Source organism: Amblyraja radiata, chromosome 28 (assembly GCF_010909765.2).
Source record: "Amblyraja radiata isolate CabotCenter1 chromosome 28, sAmbRad1.1.pri, whole genome shotgun sequence".
Lineage (NCBI taxonomy): Eukaryota > Metazoa > Chordata > Chondrichthyes > Rajiformes > Rajidae > Amblyraja > Amblyraja radiata.
In genome coordinates this window covers 30,131,151-30,150,986 of record NC_045983.1, presented here as the reverse complement: position 1 = coordinate 30,150,986, position 19,836 = coordinate 30,131,151, and the positions used below count along the sequence as shown (strand labels likewise).

Here is a 19,836-nt window from a genome sequence, read left to right as displayed (position 1 = left end):
TGACTTGAATAAACGTCAAAACTAATTTATTGGTAATGCAAGAAGCCGTTATTGAGAATGTTGAAATCTGTGCTAAATTGTAACGCTGTATGGCAAAATGCACAAAATCTTTTATGGTCGTCTGCTTGCAAAGATTTGGAACCCCTCAGTTGTTTAATGCATTGGAGTCGATAACATTCATAAGACATTTAAAATGCATTTACTGCTGTACAAAATGAGATTGATAATGAAAAACAAAGATTTTATTAAATATTTGCATAACTTTACAAGAAGATGCTATTTTTGACTAACACACTAGCATGTGGACTAAATCAATGTTTTACAATCCAAGTGTAGCTAACATGCATCTCAGCTTAAAGGTTAATATTTTCCTTTGGCAATTTTGTGCTCAGATTTATATTTAACGTTTTATTTTTGGTCGAGGAGCAGTAAGAGGGAAAGAACTAGGGTACTTAACGGCTTCCATGACATTCTGGGCTATTATTTAACCACAGTATTACCAGGGTGATTCATCAGCGATGAATCAAACTGTAGAACAGATTATTCCCACTGTTCTTCAGACTGAGAATCAGGCGAGAGGGAAATTAGAGATAAAAGGTACAAAGAATAAACATTTGTTCTTTGTAACTTTTCATATCTCTAGTTTCCCTCTCCCCTGACTCCCCTGAAGAAGGATCTCAACCCGACATGTCACCTTTTCCTTCTCTCCAGAGATGCTGCCTGACCCGCTGAGAGTCCAGCATTTTGGGTCTATCTTCGGTGTAAACTAGCATCTGTATATCCTTCCCTCACATTCCTACTGTTTACTGTCCATGATTAATTAGTAATGATAAAATATTACTACCATTCTATAAATCTTTATTTTATGGAAAAAGCTTGTTGTATTTATCCAAAGCCTTTTTGAAACCTAAATATAGCACAATCAAGAGTGGCCTGGTGGAACAGCGGTAGAGTTGCTGCTTTGCAGTGCAAGAGACCCGAGTTCGATCCTGACCACGGGTTCTGTCTGTATGGAGTTTTATGTTCTCCTCGTGACCGCATGGGTTTTCTCCAGGTGCTCTGGTTTCCTCCCACACTCCAAAAGCTTACAGGTTTTTAGGTTAATTGGCTTCGGTAAAAATTGTTAGTTGCTCATGTGTGTAAGATAGTGTAGTGTACTGGGATAGCTCGTCGGCATGGACTCGGTGGGCCAAAGGGCCTGTTCCACGCTGTATCTCTAAACTAATCATAGGTTTCTCTCCTTTTCTTTTTGTCATCAAATATATTACATGCCACTAAGAAAACATAATTTTCCTTTTTAAGAAAATATCTACATCAACTCTGCCTGTCCTTATGATTTTCTGAGGATTCTGTTACCACATCCATTTTGATAGATAATGTTTGATGCTTTATCCAATATTTTACTGTGATCACTATAGGATTCCCTATAGGATTTGTATTGTGAGAAAGTTGATTAAGCTGGAAAGGTTTGGGTAAATAACATCCTATTTGTTCACAACAGTCCAATGACCTAAGGTCTAGTGTCTTGGATGCATTGTATGAACTCATTCTTCAAGCTACTATTTCCAAATTTCCTTACTCAGCATGAATTTCCTTACTCCCTCATCATTGTTCTACCACCTTCACATTGTCTTGTTTCTAAGTTCATGATCCCTCTATCAGCATTACTGCTATCAAGGGGATTGGAAGGTTATGATCTTAAAATCATGGAGTGCAAATCAACCTGTTCAGAGAAAGATTATTCCATTGTAAAACAATGTGGCGTGGCCCATGAAAATAATTTGGTGACCAGATTGCCTAGTGTTACTGTATGCTTTCTTTCGCTTTTCCTCCTTGACTATCTTGTTTATTCAAAGTCTGTACAAAAAGAGTCTCTTTACAATATACCTATGACTCAGTTTTACAATTTGCCATTTGTAACTTTCCCATCCTTTGTGTCTTTACAGGCTGACCATACAATGCATTCCAAAACGCATGCTCTCTGCAAAACTAGCTTAAACCTTCAAAATCAAACAATTGCAGACGCTGGGAATTGAAAATAAAAACTAACAACTGGAAATGTAAAGCAAGACAGGCAGCACTTGGAGAATGAAATGCTGCTAATCTTTCCAGTGATTATGCAACATTTTGCGCTTTGTTCATTCAGATGCAAATCCTTCCATCTCAATTTTCTTTTGCCACATATCCTTAATTTTACTTTGTAAACTCAAATACATTACTAATTCTACATTTTGAATCTTGTCCAATCAATATGAGCACTCCCCTACTTACTTAGTTACCACTGTTTTGTATTAACCCTTCTAGAATACACACACCTCAATGGATTTTTAAAGACACTGCACCACGGTTCCACATGAAATTGTAATAAAAGCAAAACAAGGCTGAATCTCTCTATAGAAGTAATGGCACATGTAAAAGCGATATGAGGTGAAAAGGCACAAACAGACACACTGGATAATTTGATAAACATGTTCTGTAATTCTCAGCATTTACCTTGAATGATTAGTTATGTTCCTCAAACCATCAACAAGATAGAAGATACAGGCCTAAACTTGGAAGACCGAAATGCAGTAACCCATGTTCAAAAGAAACATATAAGCGGCTGGGCTTGTATACCCTGGAATTTAGAAGGATGAGAGGAATCGTATTGAAACATATAAGGTTATTAAGGGTTTGGACACGCTAGAGGCAGGAAACATGTTCCCGATGTTGGGGGAGTCCAGAACCAGGGGCCACAGTTTAAGAATAAGGGGTAAGCCATTTAGAACAGAGATGAGGAAACACTTTTTCACACAGAGAGTTGTGAGTCTGGGGAATTCTCTGCCTCAGAGGGTGGTGGAGGCCGGCTCTCTGGATACTTTCAACAGAGAGCTAGATAGGGTTCTTAAAGATAACGGAGTCAGGGGATATGGGGAGCAGGCAGGAACGGGGTACTGATTGGGGATGATCAGCCATGATCACATTGAATGGCGGTGCTGGCTCGAAGTGCCAAATGGCCTACTCCTGCACCTATTGTCTATAATTGGTAAGATGGAAAGGGTACAGAGAAGATTTATGAGGATTTTGCCAGAACTAGAGGGTCTGAGCAATAGGGAGAGGTTGAGTAGGCTGAGACTCCATTCCTTGAGGAGGATGAGGGGTAATCTTATAGAGGTGTATTAAATCATGAGAGGAATAGATCTGGTAGATTAGATTAGATTAGATTAGATTATTTAATGACCACACAGTCAAGCTGGTGGAATTCAGGTTCAGTACAGGATGTTACAAGGTAGGCTGATTCCCGTCAAACATAACATAAAACACATCATACAATATACAGTACGTGCATGGGGAGGATATGACACGTGCATGGATGTGACAGTTTTGGCGAGATAAGGACCAAACGCGGGCAGGTGGGACTACTGTAACTGGGACCATTTTGGCCAGTGTGGGCAAGTTGGGCCAAAGGGCCTATTTCCACACTCTGACTGGTAGTAATGGCTTTGGGTACCAACTTATATGGACTCTAATGTCACATTTAGTGAGGTGGTTCAGATATTGAAGACTCTTCTGACTCAGGTGTCCTTGAGACTCTTGAAAGGCGCCCATAAATAAAATTTAGTATTATTATTATTAGTTAACTCAAAAAATAATTTTTTGATTTGGGTAACATAGAAACATAGAAATTAGGTGCAGGAGTAGGCCATTCGGCCCTTCGAGCCTGCACCGCCATTCAATATGATCATGGCTGATCATCCAACTCAGTATCCCGTACCTGCCTTCTCTCCATACCCTCTGATCCCCTTAGCCACAAGGGCCACATCTAACTCCCTCTTAAATATAGCCAATGAACTGGCCTCGACTACTCTCTGTGGCAGGGAGTTCCAGAGATTCACCACTCTCTGTGTGAAAAAAGTTCTTCTCATCTCGGTTTTAAAGGATTTCCACCTTATCCTTAAGCTGTGACCCCTTGTCCTGGACTTCCCCAACATCGGGAGCAATCTTCCTGCATCTAGCCTGTCCAACCCCTTAAGAATTTTGTAAGTTTCTATAAGATCCCCTCTCAATCTCCTAAATTCTAGAGAATATAAACCAAGTCTATCCAGTCTTTCTTCATAAGACAGTCCTGACATCCCAGGAATCAGTCTGGTGACCCTTCTCTGCACTCCCTCTATGGCAATAATGTCCTTCCTCAGATTTGGAGACCAAAACTGTACGCAATACTCCAGGTGTGGTCTCACCAAGACCCTGTACAACTGCAGTAGAACCTCCCTGCTCCTATACTCAAATCCTTTTGCTATGAAAGCTAACATACCATTCGCTTTCTTCACTGCCTGCTGCACCTGCATGCCCACTTTCAATGACTGGTGTACCATGACACCCAGGTCTCGCTGCATCTCCCCTTTTCCTAGTCGGCCACCATTTAGATAAGTCTGCTTTCCTATTTTTGCCACAAAAATGGATAACCTCACATTTATCCACATTATACTGCATCTGCCAAACATTTGCCCACTCACCCAGCCTATCCAAGTCACCTTGCAGTCTCCTAGCATCCTCCTCACAGCTAACACTGCCCTCCAGCTTAGTGTCATCCGCAAACTTGGAGATATTGCCTTCAATTCCCTCATCCAGATCATTAATATATATTGTAAATAGCTGGGGTCCCAGCACTGAGCCTTGCGGTACCCCATTAGTCACTGCCTGCCATTGTGAAAAGGACCCGTTTACTCCTACTCTTTGCTTCCTGTTTGCCAGCCAGTTCTCTATCCACATCAATACTGAACCCCCAATGCCGTGTGCTTTAAGTTTGTAAACTAATCTCTTATGTGGGACCTTGTCGAAAGCCTTCTGGAAGTCCAGATACACCACATCCACTGGTTCTCCCCTATCCACGCTACTAGTTACATCCTCGAAGAATTCTATAAGATTCGTCAGACATGATTTACCTTTTGTAAATCCATGCTGACTTTGTCCAATGATTTCACCACTTTCCAAATGTGCTGCTATCCCATCTTTAATAACTGACTCTAGCAGTTTCCCCACTACCGATGTTAGACTAACTGGTCTGTAATTCCCCGTTTTCTCTCTCCCTCCCTTCTTAAAAAGTGGGGTTACGTTTGCTACCCGCCAATCCTCAGGAACTACTCCAGAATCTAAAGAGTTTTGAAAGATTATTACTAATGCATCCACTATTTCTGGAGCTACTTCCTTAAGTACTCTGGGATGCAGCCTATCTGGCCCTGGGGATTTATCGGCCTTTAATCCATTCAATTTACCCAACACCACTTCCCGGCTAACCTGGATTTCACTCAATTCCTCCAACTCCTTTGACCCGCGGTCCCCTGCTATTTCCGGCAGATTATTTATGTCTTCCTTAGTGAAGACGGAACCAAAGTAGTTATTCAATTGGTCCGCCATATCCTTGTTCCCCATGATTAACTCACCTGTTTCTGACTGCAAGGGACCTACATTTGTTTTAACTAATCTCTTTCTTTTCACATATCTATAAAAACCTTTGCAGTCAGTTTTTATGTTCCCTGCCAGTTTTCTTTCATAATCTATTTTTCCTTTCCTAATTAAGCCCTTTGTCCTCCTCTGCTGGTCTCTGAATTTCTCCCAGTCCTCCGGTATGCTGCTTTTTCTGGCTAATTTGTACGCATCATCCTTCGCTTTGATACTATCCCTGATTTCCCTTGTTATCCATGGATGCACTACCTTCCCTGATTTATTCTTTTGCCAAACTGGGATGAACAATTTTTGTAGTTCATCCATGCAGTCTTTAAATGTCTTCCATTGCATATCCACCGTCAACCCTTTTAGAATTAATTGCCAGTCAATCTTGGCCAATTCACGTCTCATACCCTCAAAGTTACCTTTCTTTAAGTTCAGAACCATTGTTTCTGAATTAACAATGTCACTCTCCATCCTAATGAAGAACTCAACCATATTATGGTCACTCTTGCCCAAGGGGGCACGTACAACACGACTGCTAACTAACCCTTCCTCATTACTCAATACCCAGTCTAAAATAGCCTGCTCTCTCGTTGGTTCCTCTACATGTTGATTTAGATAACTATCCCGCATACATTCCAAGAAATCCTCTTCCTCAGCACCCCTGCCAATTTGATTCACCCAATCTATATGTAGATTGAAGTCACCCATTATAACGGTTTTGCCTTTGTCGCACACATTTCTAATTTCCTGTTTGATGCCATCTCCAACTTCACTACTACTGTTAGGTGGCCTGTACACAACACCCACCAGCGTTTTCTGCCCCTTAGTGTTTCGCAGCTCTACCCATACCGATTCCACATCCTGCAACCTAATGTCCTTCCTTTCCATTGCGTTAATCTCCTCTCTAATCAGCAACGCTACCCCACCTCCTTTTCCTTTCTCTCTATCCCTCCTGAATATTGAATATCCCTGGATGTTCAGCTCCCAGCCTTGGTCACCCTGGAGCCATGTCTCCGTGATCCCAACTATATCATAGTCATTAATAGCTATCTGCACATTCAACTCATCCACCTTATTACGAATGCTCCTTGCATTGAGACACAAAGCCTTCAGGCTTGTTTTTACAACACTCTTACCCCTTATACAATTTTGTTGAAAAGTGGCCCTTTTTGATTTTTGCCCTGGATTTTCCGGCCTGCCACTTTTACTTTTCACCTTGCTACCTATTGCTTCTACCCTCATTTTACACCCCTCTGTCTCTACGCTCACACATTTAAGAAACCCTTTCCCTTTAACTCCATCCTCCACTAGCCCATTCGACACCCCACCCCCCTTATTCAGGGTAATCTAATGTCTCTCTCCTGCTCAAAACTCTTGACAATGGCAGTCTCTCAACATCAACCACTCGCAGCCCAGTTAAACTAGAGCGTAGCATCTCAATACCGGGTCTGCAGCTCGACAGTGTCTGCCATATGACATGCTTGGAACAGCCAATTTTGACACTACAGCCTGTTTGAGGATAATTAGGCGGTTACAGCTGATGAGATTGCGAGCTTGTACTCCAAGAGTCAAGAGTGTTTTAAGTGGTTTGTAGGTTGTGCTGAGTCTGGCTGCAGGACGGAACGTGTGTTCAGGGGGGAGGCGGCCGGCGGGAGGGTTTGTCGGCGGTGACCGGGCAGGATGGAGGTGTAAGTGAGCGCTGCTCGTCCGCCGGAATGTCCGGGGGTTGGAGCGGGTCCGGGTCCCTGAGCCCCCGACTCCTCGCTCGGCGTGAAGCTGCCACCTCGGGCGCGCTTCGATGCGAATCTCCCTTCGGGCGGTCCTGCGCCATTGTTGTAGATCCGCCCCGTCCCCGTCCCGGACCCACGTTGACGCCACCGCCCACCCGCCCGGCCCCGACTTCCGGCGGCAGCGTCACCCACCGCCCGGTCCCGACTTCCGGCGGCAGCGTCACCCACTGCCCGGCCCCGACTTCCGGCGACAGCGTCACCCACCGCCCGGTCCCGACTTCCGGCGGTAGCGTCACCCACCGCCCGACTTCCGGCGACAGCGCCACCCACCGGTCGGCCCCGATTTCCGGCGACAGCGCCACCCACCGGTCGGCCGCCGCCTCTGCCCACGTCTAAGAGTCAAGAGTGTTTAAATGTCATATGTTCAATGATACATTATTGTCACATGTACCTAGATACAGTGAAGTTCTTTGTTTTGCCTGCAATGCACAAAGTATGCAAAGAGTCGCCACGTTTAGGGCCCCAACAGAGTTACAAAAGTATTAACCACAGTACTAAAAGTATTAATTAATGAGTACAAAAGTATTAATCACAGTAATAAAAGTATTAATTAATGAGTACAAAAGTATTAATCACAGTAATAAAAGTATTAATTAATGAGTACAAAAGTATTAATCACAGTAATAAAAGTATTAATTAATGAGTACAAAAGTATTAATCACAGTAATAAAAGTATTAATTAATGAGTACAAAAGTATTAATCACAGTAATAAAAGTATTAATTAATGAGTACAAAAGTATTAATCACAGTAATAAAAGTATTAATTAATGAGTACAAAAGTATTAATCACAGTAATAAAAGTATTAATTAATGAGCACAAAAGTATTAATCACAGAAATAAAAGTATTAATTAATGAGACCCGAAATGTCATCCGTTCCTTCTCTCCAGAGTTGTTGCCTCTCTGAGTTACTCCAGCATTGTGTCTATCTTAATTACCGGCCCGATGGTCCCCTCTCAGTTCTCTCGGTGGCCCCAACACCGCCGTCAGGTCCCTCTTTGTTCTCGGGACTCACATGGCCCCGTCCTCTATCGACCTCCAGGACCCCCACAGCCCATTCTCGGCCACCCGCCACTGGGTCCACCCTTGGACGGCCCTGCAGCGCTCGTCGGGAGCTTTCCACTCCCTCTTCTCCCCTCTCCCATCGGGCAAAAGGCATAGAAGTGTGAAAACACACACACCTCCAGATTCAGGGACGGTTTTTTCCCCGCTGTTATCAGGCAACTGAACCATCCTATCACATCTAGAGAGCAGTCCTGAATTACTATCTACCTCATCGGGGACCCTCGGACCTCCCCCAGCGTGGTGGCTCTCTTGTTGATGCTTTGAGATGTCGCTGTTCATCTGTGGATATGCAGATTGTTAGAATAATCTGGGACCAAGTGCATCCATTACGCCATCATATAGTACAGCTGAGGTTGGCTGAGGCAATGCATTCATGGACACAATGATCTTTGTGGAAGAAAGAGACATTGTGGTTAGTAGTTCACTGACATTTGGAAAGCCTTTCGGACTAAACAGGGACTTTACTGACATGAAACTCCCTAGTGGGAATGCTGGAGTGATTAGGGACAGGAGTAAATAACTATGTACTTTTATGCTTTCTTTTGCAAATTATACCTTTGTATAGATATGGCAGGTTGACAGAGAATAGACAGAACCTTTTTCCCCGGGTGCTAATGTCAAAGACGTGGCAGCTTTTATGCAAGAGGGTCAAAGTTTAGAGGAGATGTGCAGTGGGGACCCGGCACACGCTGCCAGGGATGGTGGTTAGGCAGTTAAGATAGTGGTGTTTAAGAGACTTTATGCTAAGTGTATGAATATGCAGGCAACGGGAGGAATATGGATCACATGCAGGCAGAGGAGATTGTTTATCTTGGTATCATGTTTGGCATGGACATTATGGGCTGAAACGTCTGCTCCTGTGCTGTATTGTTCCATGTGTCACTTGTTTCCAGTAGTTGCTGGTAATTCGATTGAGGAATTGAGAGTTATGGGGAACTGGCACAGAAGAGGTGTTGAGACTAGCTGAGATATGCCATGACGATATTGAATGGCAGGTCAGACGTGAAGGGCCAGTAATGCAGCTGGTAGTGCTGCTGCCTCACAGCGCTAGAGACCAGGGTTCAATCCTGACCTGGGCTGCTCGGTTTGTGGAGGTTGCTCGTTCTCCCTGTGACCACGTGGGTTCGCTCCAGGTATGCTGGTTTCCTCCCACATCCCAAGTTCGTACAGGTTTGTAAGTCTCAGTCAATTGCCCCTGACGTGCAGGGAGGGGAAGAGAAAATGGGATTACGTAAAACAGGCCGATCGATGGTCGGCATGGACTCAGTGGGACGAGTGGCCTGTTTCCCTGCTGCATCGCTAAACTAAACTCCTCCTGATCTTATTTTGTGTAGGAAGGAACTACAGATGCTGGCTTACACTGAAGATAGACATAAAATACTGGATTAACTCAACGGGACAGGCAGCATCTCTGGAGAGAAGGAATGGGTGACGTTTCGGGTCGAGACCCTTCTCCTTCACAGCTGGCTCCATGGCTTAGTTGGTTAAAGTGCCTGTGTGGGAAACGGAAGAAGGGTCTCAACCCGAAACGTCACCCATTCCTTCTCTCCAGAGATGTTGCCTGTCCTGCTGAGTTACTCCAGCTTTTTGTGCCTGCCTTTATTTTCTTGTGTTCCTGCTGTTACTGCAAAAACAAATGCAGACTGTTGTGATTATTAGTCTTTTATTGTTACTAGTGAGTTTTCAATTATATTTTTTGGCCTATGCGTATGCAAAAATACACATCAGTGAACCAGCTGAGCGCTTTAAACCATTTTATTTGGTGGATGCTGGGTTATATTATAATACAGAGAAAAGTGATCTGCACAATTCAGTCGCCATCTGCTGGCAGTAACTGGAAAATCATTCACTTGTTAAAGCCCTGTCCCACGGTACGAGTTCATTCCAAGAGCTCTCCCGAGTTTAAAAAAAATCAAATTTGTGGTCAGCACGGAGAATTAACGCAGCGGGTATGTCGGAGCTCGGGGACGTCTCTTAGCGGCTCGTAACGCTAACGGCAGGTAAGCACGGGAAGACTCGTGAAGATTTTTCAACATGTTGAAAAATGTCCACGAGAGCCCCGAGTACCGACGAGTGGCCATTACCATAAATCTCCGAGTTTGAATCAGGGCAAGTTCGGGAGAGCTCTTGGAATGAACTCGTACAGTGGGACAGGGCTTTTAGCATCAAGATGTGAGAAAGACGACTGTGGGTCACTAAGGATTGTGTAAGAAGGAACTGCAGATGCTGGTTTAAACCGAGATAGACACAAAAAGCTGGAGTAACTCAGCGGGACAGGCAGCATCTCTGGAGAGAAGGAATGGGTGATGTTTCGGGTTGAGACCCTTCTTCAAACTGGTCACTGATTGACTGGAGTTAGATGAAAATGCTGGAGAAACTCAGCGGGTGAGGCAGCATCTATGGCGCGAAGGAATAGGTGACGTTTCGGGTCGAGACCCTTCTTCAGCCCACTATGTTAAGTCTGAAGAAGTGTCTCGAAACGTCATCTAGTCCATCGCTCCAGCATTTTTATCTACCTTCGATTTTCCAGCAACTGCAGTTCCTTCTTAAACGATTGACTGTAGTTAATCAGTCGTTGCACTCCAGCTAAATATAATATCTTAACACCGTAGGAAAGTAAATAGTAACGTATGCTACAGGAAGATCAATATTTTACCAGGATGTTACCCAGATTAGAGAATAATAGCAAAAAGGACAGGTTAGAGTTGGACAAACATGGATTGTTTTCTCTGGATGACTGGATGAAAATACATTAAATTATGAGAGGCATAAATAGAGTAGATACGGTCTTTTCCCCCAAGGTTGAAATGGTAAATCTTTCTCCCCCACTCCTCCCATCCCTCCCTCCACCCTTGTGCTCCACCTGCACTCGCACCAATTTCCTTCCCCCTCTTCCTCATCCCGCATTCCCTTCTTTGACTTCACAATTCGTAACTCTTCAATCCTTTTGTCTCACACCTTCTGTCGTTTTATCTCTGGCCTTTGTCTACCATCTGCCAATCGAAACCCCCTCGCCTGTTCATCTATCACCTGCCACGCGTTATCTTGCCTCTCCCAGCTCCCTTCTCCCCACCACCCCCATCCCACCACAATCAGTCTGAAAAAGGGTTCTGATCTGATACATCACTTATCCACGTTCTCCAGAGATTCTGCCTGACCCTCTGAGTTAATCCAGCACTTTGTGTCCTTTTTTTTTTGTAAACCAGCATCTGCAGTTCCTTGTTCAGGGTGAGAGGGGGGAGGTTTAAAGCAAATTTATGAGGCAAGTGTTTTTGCACAGAAGTGTTTTTGCGTGGTAGGTGTCTGGAACGCGCTGCCAGGGGAGTAGGTAGATGCGGATGCAATAGCAATGTTTAAGAGGCATTTAGACAGACACATGAACAAACAAAGAATAGAGGGATACAGATCATGTGCAGGCAGATGAGACCAGTTTAGGCTGGCATCATGGTGGACAGACAGGGCGGCACGATGGCGCAGCGGTTGAGTTGCTGCCTTGCAGTGCCTACTGCGCCAGAGACCCGGGTTTGATCCCGACTACAGGTGCTGTCTGTTAGGAGTTTGTGATCGCATGGGTTTTCTCCGATATTTTTGGCTTCCTACCACACTCCAAACACGTACACATCTGTAGATTAATTGGTTTGATATAAATATAAATTGTCCCTAGTGTGTGCAGGGTAGTGTTAATGTGTGGGGATCGCTGGTCAGCGCGGGCTCGATGGGTCGAAGTACCTGTTTCTGCGCTGTATCTCTAAACCAAACGAAACTAAACTTAACATAGTGGGCCGAAGGGCCTGTTCCTGTACTGTACTGATCTATATGCTATTCTCTATTTAATGACAATCAATTTCACTTGAAAATGTATATATTTAATTGTAAAATTTTCATATTTAATTATTCATTCAAACAAAATTTTTATTTCATGGTCCGTGTTTAAAAAAAACTTAAAAGAATACTTTTTTAAAATTTGCTCTCAAAATCTTGTGATATCTGCTCCTGTTGTCGCTCATGGAATTGCCAGTCTGTTGAACACTTAGTTCAACACTGTTACCCTCGCAATAATGTGGCACAGTAGTACTGTTGCCTTACAGCGCCAGAGACTTGGTTCGATCCTGATCCCGGATGCTGTCTGTGTGGAGTTTGCACGTTCTCCCTGTGACTGCACGTTCTCCTCCGGTTTCCTCCCACATCCCACATGACATGCAGGTTTGTCGATTAATTGGGCTCGGTAAAAATTGTCCCAACGTCCCTGAGTATGTAGGGAGTGGATGAGTAGCTTTAGACTCCTCTATCCTCAGAATAAGACTGTGATCATCCATTTTATCTGTACCTCTCAAATGTTTTTATAGCTCGATAAAGTCACCCCTTAACCTCTTACACTCCAGGGATAAAAGTCACACTCTATCTAGACTCTCATAGCTCAAATCCTCAAATCCTGGCTGAATCCTCGTGAATCTTCTCTGCACCCTTTCAAGCTTAACAACATCCTATAACATCATATAACAAAATAGGTGTACAGCCAGAACTGTGCACTATTGTCCGTGTGGTCTCACCAATGACTTGTAACAAAGACATTCCCAGCTCCTCGTGCTCAATACCATGATCAATGAGGGCATGTGTGCCAAATTTCACTTCTTCACCACCCCGTCTACTTGTGTTCACACTATTAGGGAACTGTGTACCTGTATTCCTGGGTCTCTCTCTTCATCAACGTTCACAACCATTCACTGTGTAAGTCCTGCCTGGTTTAACTTGCCAAAATGCAACACCTTCTAGTTGTTTGAGTTGAATTCCATCTGCTGTTCCTTGGTTGACTTGCCCAGTTCATCTGGCAGATCCAGTTGTAATTATAGATAACCTTGTTCGCTGTCCACTGCACCGTGAATTTTGGCGTAATACACAAATTTATTAATCACGTTAACAGCATTGCTTAATTTAAATTAGAGATGGAAACCTGGAAACAGGCCCTTCTGAGTCCACACCGATCAATGATTACCCGTTCACTAGTTCTGCCCTCCACACTAGGGACAATTTACAGAAACAAATTAACCTACAAACCTCCCGTCTTTGGAATGTGGGAGTTTAGAGATACATTAGGGAAACAGGCCCTTCGGCCCACTGGGTCCGCGCCGACCAGCAATCCCCGCGTATTAACACTCTCCGATACACACTAGGGACAATTTTTACATTAACCAAGCCAATTTATCTTCATACCTGTACGTCTTTGGAGTGTGGGTGGAAACTGAAGCACCCGGAGAAACCCACCCTGTCATTGGAAGAAGGCACAAACTTTTCACGGGCTTCACCCCTAGTCAAGATCGAACCCGGGCCTCTGGTGCTGTAAGGACGACAGATGGCGGGACGACAGATGGCACAATGGGCTAAGTGTTCGGCTGGCAACCGGAAGGTAGCCGGTTCGAATCCCGCTTGGAGTGCATACTGTCGTTGTGTCCTTGGGCAAGACACTTCACCCACCTTTGCCTGTGTGTGAATGTGTGTGAGTGATTGGTGGTGGTCGGAGGGGCCGTAGGCGCAGATTGGCAGCCACGCTTCCGTCAGTCTGCCCCAGGGCAGCTGTGGCTACAGAAGTAGCTTACCACCACCGAGTGTGACTGAGGAGTGAATGAATAATGCGATGTAAAGCGCCTTGAGTATTAGAAAGGCGCTATATAAATCCCATCCATCATTATTATTATTAAGGCAGCAACTCTACCGCTGCGCCACCATGCTGCCTCATCATCATCCAAATATTCATATAGATGATCGACAACAGTGGACCCAGCGTCGCTCATTGTGCCACACCACTGGTCACTGGCCTCCAATCTAAATAACACCCTCTGCCTCCTTCCATCAAGCCAATTTTGTATCCACTTAGTTAGCTCACCCTGGATCCCATGTGATCTAACCTTCTAGACCAGTCACCAATATGATACCTAGAGTTTCAATTTTTGATCAATTGTTCAATTTTGTACAAGTTGAAACGTCACCTATCCATGTTCTCCCAAGATGCTGCCTGCCCCGCTGAGTTACTCCAGCATTTGGTGTCTACCTTGGCAGAACTTATAGACTCTGCCGCAGGTGGTGCTGGACAGAAGAAAAGGGTGGGATCTTTTTGCAAGGTTCTGCATTTCTTTAATTCATTTTTTTGAGTCGTTACTGTGTGTGATAGATGAGTGAAATTGAGTTTCTCAGCATCCTCTGAGTTGCTACATGTCCAATTTGACAGTTAGGGCCAAAGATCCCTATGAGTTGTGTAGGAAGGAACTGCAGATGCTGGTTTAAACTGAAGATGGACACAAAATGCTGGGTCAGGCAGCATCTCTGGAGAGAAGGGTCTCGACCCGAAACGTCACATATTCCTTGGCTCCATCGATGCTGCCTCACCCGCTGAGTTTCTCCAGCATTTTTGTCTACCTTCGATTTCTCCAGCATCTGCAGTTCTTTCTTAAACATCTGGAGAGAAGGACATTCCTTCTCTTCAGAGATGCTGCATGAACCGCTGAGTTACTCCAGCATTTTGTGTCCATCCCTATGAGTCTATTGATTAGTACGGGTGTCAGGGGTTGTGGTGAGAAGGCAGGAGAATGGGGTTGGGAGGGAGAGATAAATCAGCCGTGATTCAATGGCGGATTAGACTTGATGGGCCGAATGGCCTAATTCTGCTCCTATCACTTATGAGTCGATGAGGATGTTAGGTCTGTTTTTTTTCGATGGAAGCTTTGAAATCAACCCTGAAGCTTCTTGTTTGCAGCTATCTCTGAGCTCTGAGAAAAGAGACTGTTGCGTGAGTCAGGTGTCTGGACATGTGTTAGATGCGGCCTGTACTTTGAAGCCAATCACAGCCACGACGTTGGAGATATTGGCCTGAGAGAAGCTATTTCCAAATTTACCTTCTCAGCGGCCCTGACTGTGTTGTCTCAGCGACCCCCTGACACGCTAGTCCTCTTTCACATACGAGGGCAGTAAGACTGTTGACATCTGCAAGGAGAGTCTATCTGCCAAGCTTCAGATCTTCAGCAGGAATGCCATCTGCTCCAGGAGCCTTGTTTCTCAGCTGACACATGTCCACACCAGCCTCTAATCACACAGTGAACGTTGGCTAGGCACAAAATGCTGGAGCAACTCAGTGGGCCAGGCAGCATCTCTGGAGAGAAGGAATGGGTGACGTTTCGGGTCGGGATTGGACCCCTTTTTCAGACTTCAAACATCACCCATTCCTTCTCTCTAGAGATGCTGCTTGTCCCGCTGAGTTACTCCAGCATTTTGTATCTATTTTCAGGTTTGTAGGTTAATTGGCTAGGTAAATGGTAAATTGTCCCCAGTGTGTGTGCCTTAGTGTTAGTGTGCGGGGATCGCTGGTCGGCGCGGACTTGGTGGGCCGAAGGGCCTGTATCCACGCTGCATCTCTAAACTAAAAAAATCTAAACCACACTACTCCCAAATCGTTGAGCCGTAACCCACACTGATATTCCACCGTACTTCTCCCTCCATAATACCATCCTCTACCGTCCCACTCCTAACCAGGCTCAGCTCAGGCCATTGCTGTAAACTCTTTATGCAATGCAATTTAAAAAAAATCTAAAAAATTGCTGACATATAATTTATCTATTCCAGAAAAGATGCAAATGCTGCGATGCTCAGTAATTATGAGGTAAGATACTGATTATTTTTGTTTGTTTTTACATTTTAATTAAACATTAGTATGTATAACACATTTTACAATCCAGCTCAGTAACGAAAGGGCTTAAATTTGTACATCACATAACAACAACAGGAATGGAAGAGTTTCACTTTCCTTCGCTTCCTGTCATTGTGGTTATGGATAAAATGGGGTTTTATTTGAGCATGTGGAATTCTCTGCCACAGAAGGCAGTGGAGGCCAATTCACTGGATGTATTCAAGAGAGAGTTGGATGTGGCTCTTAGAGCTAACGGAATCAAGGGAGAAAGCAAAACGGGGTACTGATTCTGGATGATCAGCCATGATCGTATTGAATGGCGGTGCTGGTTCGAAGGGCCGAATGGCCTACTCCTGCACCTATTTTCTATGTTTCTATAATGGGTCAGCATAGAGTTAACACGTACAAATGGAGTGATTCTGTTCAGTGGGTCGAATATAGTCCTGCCCAGGGTGGCGGTATTCTTGACTCTTAGTCAAATGCCATTCAGAATCTTCTTCTGCTACTATCTCTCCACCGTTTCCCCTCCTCTGCCTTCACTCCTTCAATCTATATCCCTCCCTGTGGCTCTACATCCCACTCCACTTCTCTCCTTATCTGACACCCTTTAGTCTCCACGTCTCCAGTCTTTGACCACCCACCTGCCAATCAGACTTGTCTGTATCCACCTATCACTTGCCAGGCTCTGTCCCACCCCCACCTCGTTTCCAGCTGTTTCCAGCTCCCCCTCTCCCCACTTCAATCAGTCTGAAGAATGGTCCCGATCTGAAACATCTTCTATCCACATCCTCCAGGGATGCTGCCTGACTTACCGAGTCATTCCAGCACCTTGTGTCTTTTTTTTTCTCTTACGTTTGTTCCTGGACAAGATGGGCTGAAAGATGACACAAAGTCCTGGAGTAGCTCATCGGATCGGGCGGGGTCTTTCGTCCCAACCTAAAAACATAATCTGTCCACGATCTCCAGAGATTCTGCCTGACCTGCTGAGTTACTCCAGCACCTTGTCTTTTTTTCTCTCTCTCTTATTTCTGTTCATGGATAAGATGAGCTGAAACATGACACAAACCAGCACTTGCAGTTCTTTGGGTCGGAGACAGACACAAAAAGCTGGAGTAACTGGGCGGGCCAGGTAGCATCTCTGGAGAGAAGCAGTGGGTGATGTTTTGGGTCAAGACTATTCTCTAGTCTTTTATAGAATTGTAATATAATTATTTGCATGCGCTGTGGAAAGAGCTCTCCCGAGATACTTGATTATGTCTAAAACATAAAGTGCTGGAGGAACCTCAATGGTTCAGGCAGCATCTGGGGAGGGAATGGACAGACGATGTTTCAGGTCACGGCCCTTCTTCAAACTGGTTCATGCTTGTTATGTGACATTTGTTTCCCATGTTCTCCTGAGATGTTGCCTGACCCACCAAGCTGTACAGGCACCCTGTGTGCCCTCTTACGTAATATTTGAAAGTAGGCTCTAACTCAGCAACCGTTGATAAACTTTCAACGTTTCTTTCTCAAATTGCAGGTCTTTAAACTCCTGAACGATCTTAAGGAACAACGGAAAGAAAGTGGGAATAAGAAGCATAGTGCTGGTCAGCAGAATCTTAACACAATCATGTACGAGGTGGGTGGAATGTAGCACTGTGTAGCAATTGGGCTGCCAAAGGCTTAAGGGCCTGCCCCACTTGGGCGTCATTTGCGCGTCACGCAGATGGCGTGCAAAGATTTTGTACATCCCAAAATCCTGGGGCGTCGCGCGTCACTGCCTACGTCACCACGCACCATGCGCGCATCACGTGCACGTCGCGCGTCATGCGCGTAAATGATGTCACGTAAATGACGCCCAAGTAAGACAGGCCCTTTATACTTCGCCAGCTTCATCGAATGAAAATCTGGCAATCATGACTGAACATATGCAGCTTTAATGGTGGGTGACCAAATTTATTTGGCGAATGTGATGCTTTTTAGGAGTCACCTCAGTATTCCTTCGTGGTTTATGAAAAGTCTTTAAGAGCTGTACATGTGATTTGGTGTAAATTGTTGGGCTTTTATTTTTCATCCCAAAAGTCAAAATTATGGAAGAACTTTAAAGAAAAAATATTCTCTCCCTCTTTATTCTCTCTCCTTCCTTTGCAGGAATAATGTTCCCAATGTTGGGCGAGTCCAGAACCAGTGGCCACAGTCTAAGAATAAAGGGGAGGCCATATAAAACTGAGATGAGAAAAAACATTTTCACCCAGAGATGTTGTGAATTTATGGAATTCTCTGCCACAGAGGGCAGTGGAGGCCAAGTCACTGGATGGATTTATAAGAGAGTTAGATAGTGCTCTAGGGGCTAGCGGAATCAAGGGATATGGGGAGAAGGCAGACACGGGTTACTGATTGTGGATGATCAGCCATGATCACAATGAATGATCCTCAAAGGGCTGAATGGCCACTTCCTGCACCTTCTTTCGATGTTTATGTGTCTGTGTCTGTCTATCTTTCTCCACCTCCATCTGACTCTTCTCTGTTGCTATCCATATGTGTGAGCCTCCATTCTACTGACCAAGTAGTGCAAGGATAATTTACATTACATAATCAACTATATCAATTATATATATTTGAAATAAATGCTTTACAGTTATTAGAGTTATGCCACAAGGGCAGCACAGTGGTGCAGCTGGCGGGACCTGCTGTCACACGGCACCAGAGAACCAGGTTCGATCCTGACCTCGGGTGCTGTCTGTGTGGAGCTCGAATGTTCTCCCTGTAACCACGTGGGTTTCCTCCAGGTGCTCCGGTTTCCTCCCACATCTCGAAGACGTGCGGGTTTGTAGGTTAATTGGCCACTTTAAAATTGTTCCCAGACTGCAGGGAGTGGATGCAAAAGTGGGATAACATAGAACTAGTGTGTACAGGCATACTAGTGGGTACAGGATTGATGTTCGGGGTGGACTCGGTGGGGTATTTCCACTCTATCTCAAAAGTCAAGAGTGTTTTATTGCCATATGTCCCAAAACGGAACCATGAAATTCTTCCTTGCAGCAGCATAACAGAAATGTAAACATAGTACTCTGTAAAACCCATATTAACCCAAATAGTATATAAAAAAAACAATCAGACAAATAAATAGACAATAATAGTGCAAAGTCAAAAGTGATGTTGATATAAGTCTATATAATTCGGAGCCTTTTGGGATTTGTAGTGTTTAATAGCCTGATGGTCGTAGCGTTAGTCTTTCAAAGAAAAACTAGCTTTTTATTTGACTCAAAACAAAAAGTTAGCTCAGCACAAGGGAACAGATGTCAGTGCAGTCTGGTGAGCTTCATGCCCAGTACGCAATAAAGGTTATTCTGTGTGCCTCTGACTCAACGCTCTAAGGGGACAGGAAAGAAAGATGATTGTGAGTTCAGCTTCACATTGACAGATTTGTTATGTTTCCATACAAGTTACTCAGGGGAAGGGGAGACCCAACAACAGACTCAATGAGTAGAGGAAACTATTGCACTGTAGAACATGGATACAATGTATGGAGTAGTTTAATTAGTTTAGTGTCATTTTGAGATACAGAGTGGAAACGGGCCCTTCAGCCCATCGAGTCCGCACCGACCAGTGATCCCCGTACACTAACATTACCCCACACACACTGGTGACAATTTTACATTTAGCTTCTGCCCTCCATCCTCTGCCAAGCATAACTTATAATATAACCCTCATGCCCCTGCTTTGATCTGGCATTTTTTTCCAGCTTCTTTCCTTTATCTAATGCTGCCTTCCAGCTCCTTTGTAAACAAGACCCATAACTCGCCACTTCCATTGTTCACTAATCTGCTGATCTTCCAACATCCCGACCTGATCCCTGTGAGAGTTGATGATGATGATGATGATGGTGTTGCT

The 19,836-nt window shown here is 44.5% G+C and overlaps 1 protein-coding gene across 3 annotated transcripts in view; it reads left to right on the top strand.

Annotated features, from left to right (window-relative positions):
• The first annotated feature begins 7,074 nt into the window (after window positions 1–7,074).
• Window positions 7,075–19,836, top strand: part of LOC116989057 (CGRP receptor component) — a 68,476-nt gene continuing 55,714 nt past the window's right edge. For all 3 annotated transcript variants that reach the window (XM_033046201.1, XM_033046202.1, XM_033046200.1), the window contains exons 1-3: window positions 7,075–7,121; window positions 15,900–15,936; window positions 17,483–17,581. In XM_033046201.1, coding sequence (XP_032902092.1) covers window positions 7,114–7,121; window positions 15,900–15,936; window positions 17,483–17,581 — 144 coding nt within the window. In that variant the 5' untranslated portion in view covers window positions 7,075–7,113. The remainder of the gene's footprint in view (window positions 7,122–15,899; window positions 15,937–17,482; window positions 17,582–19,836) is intronic.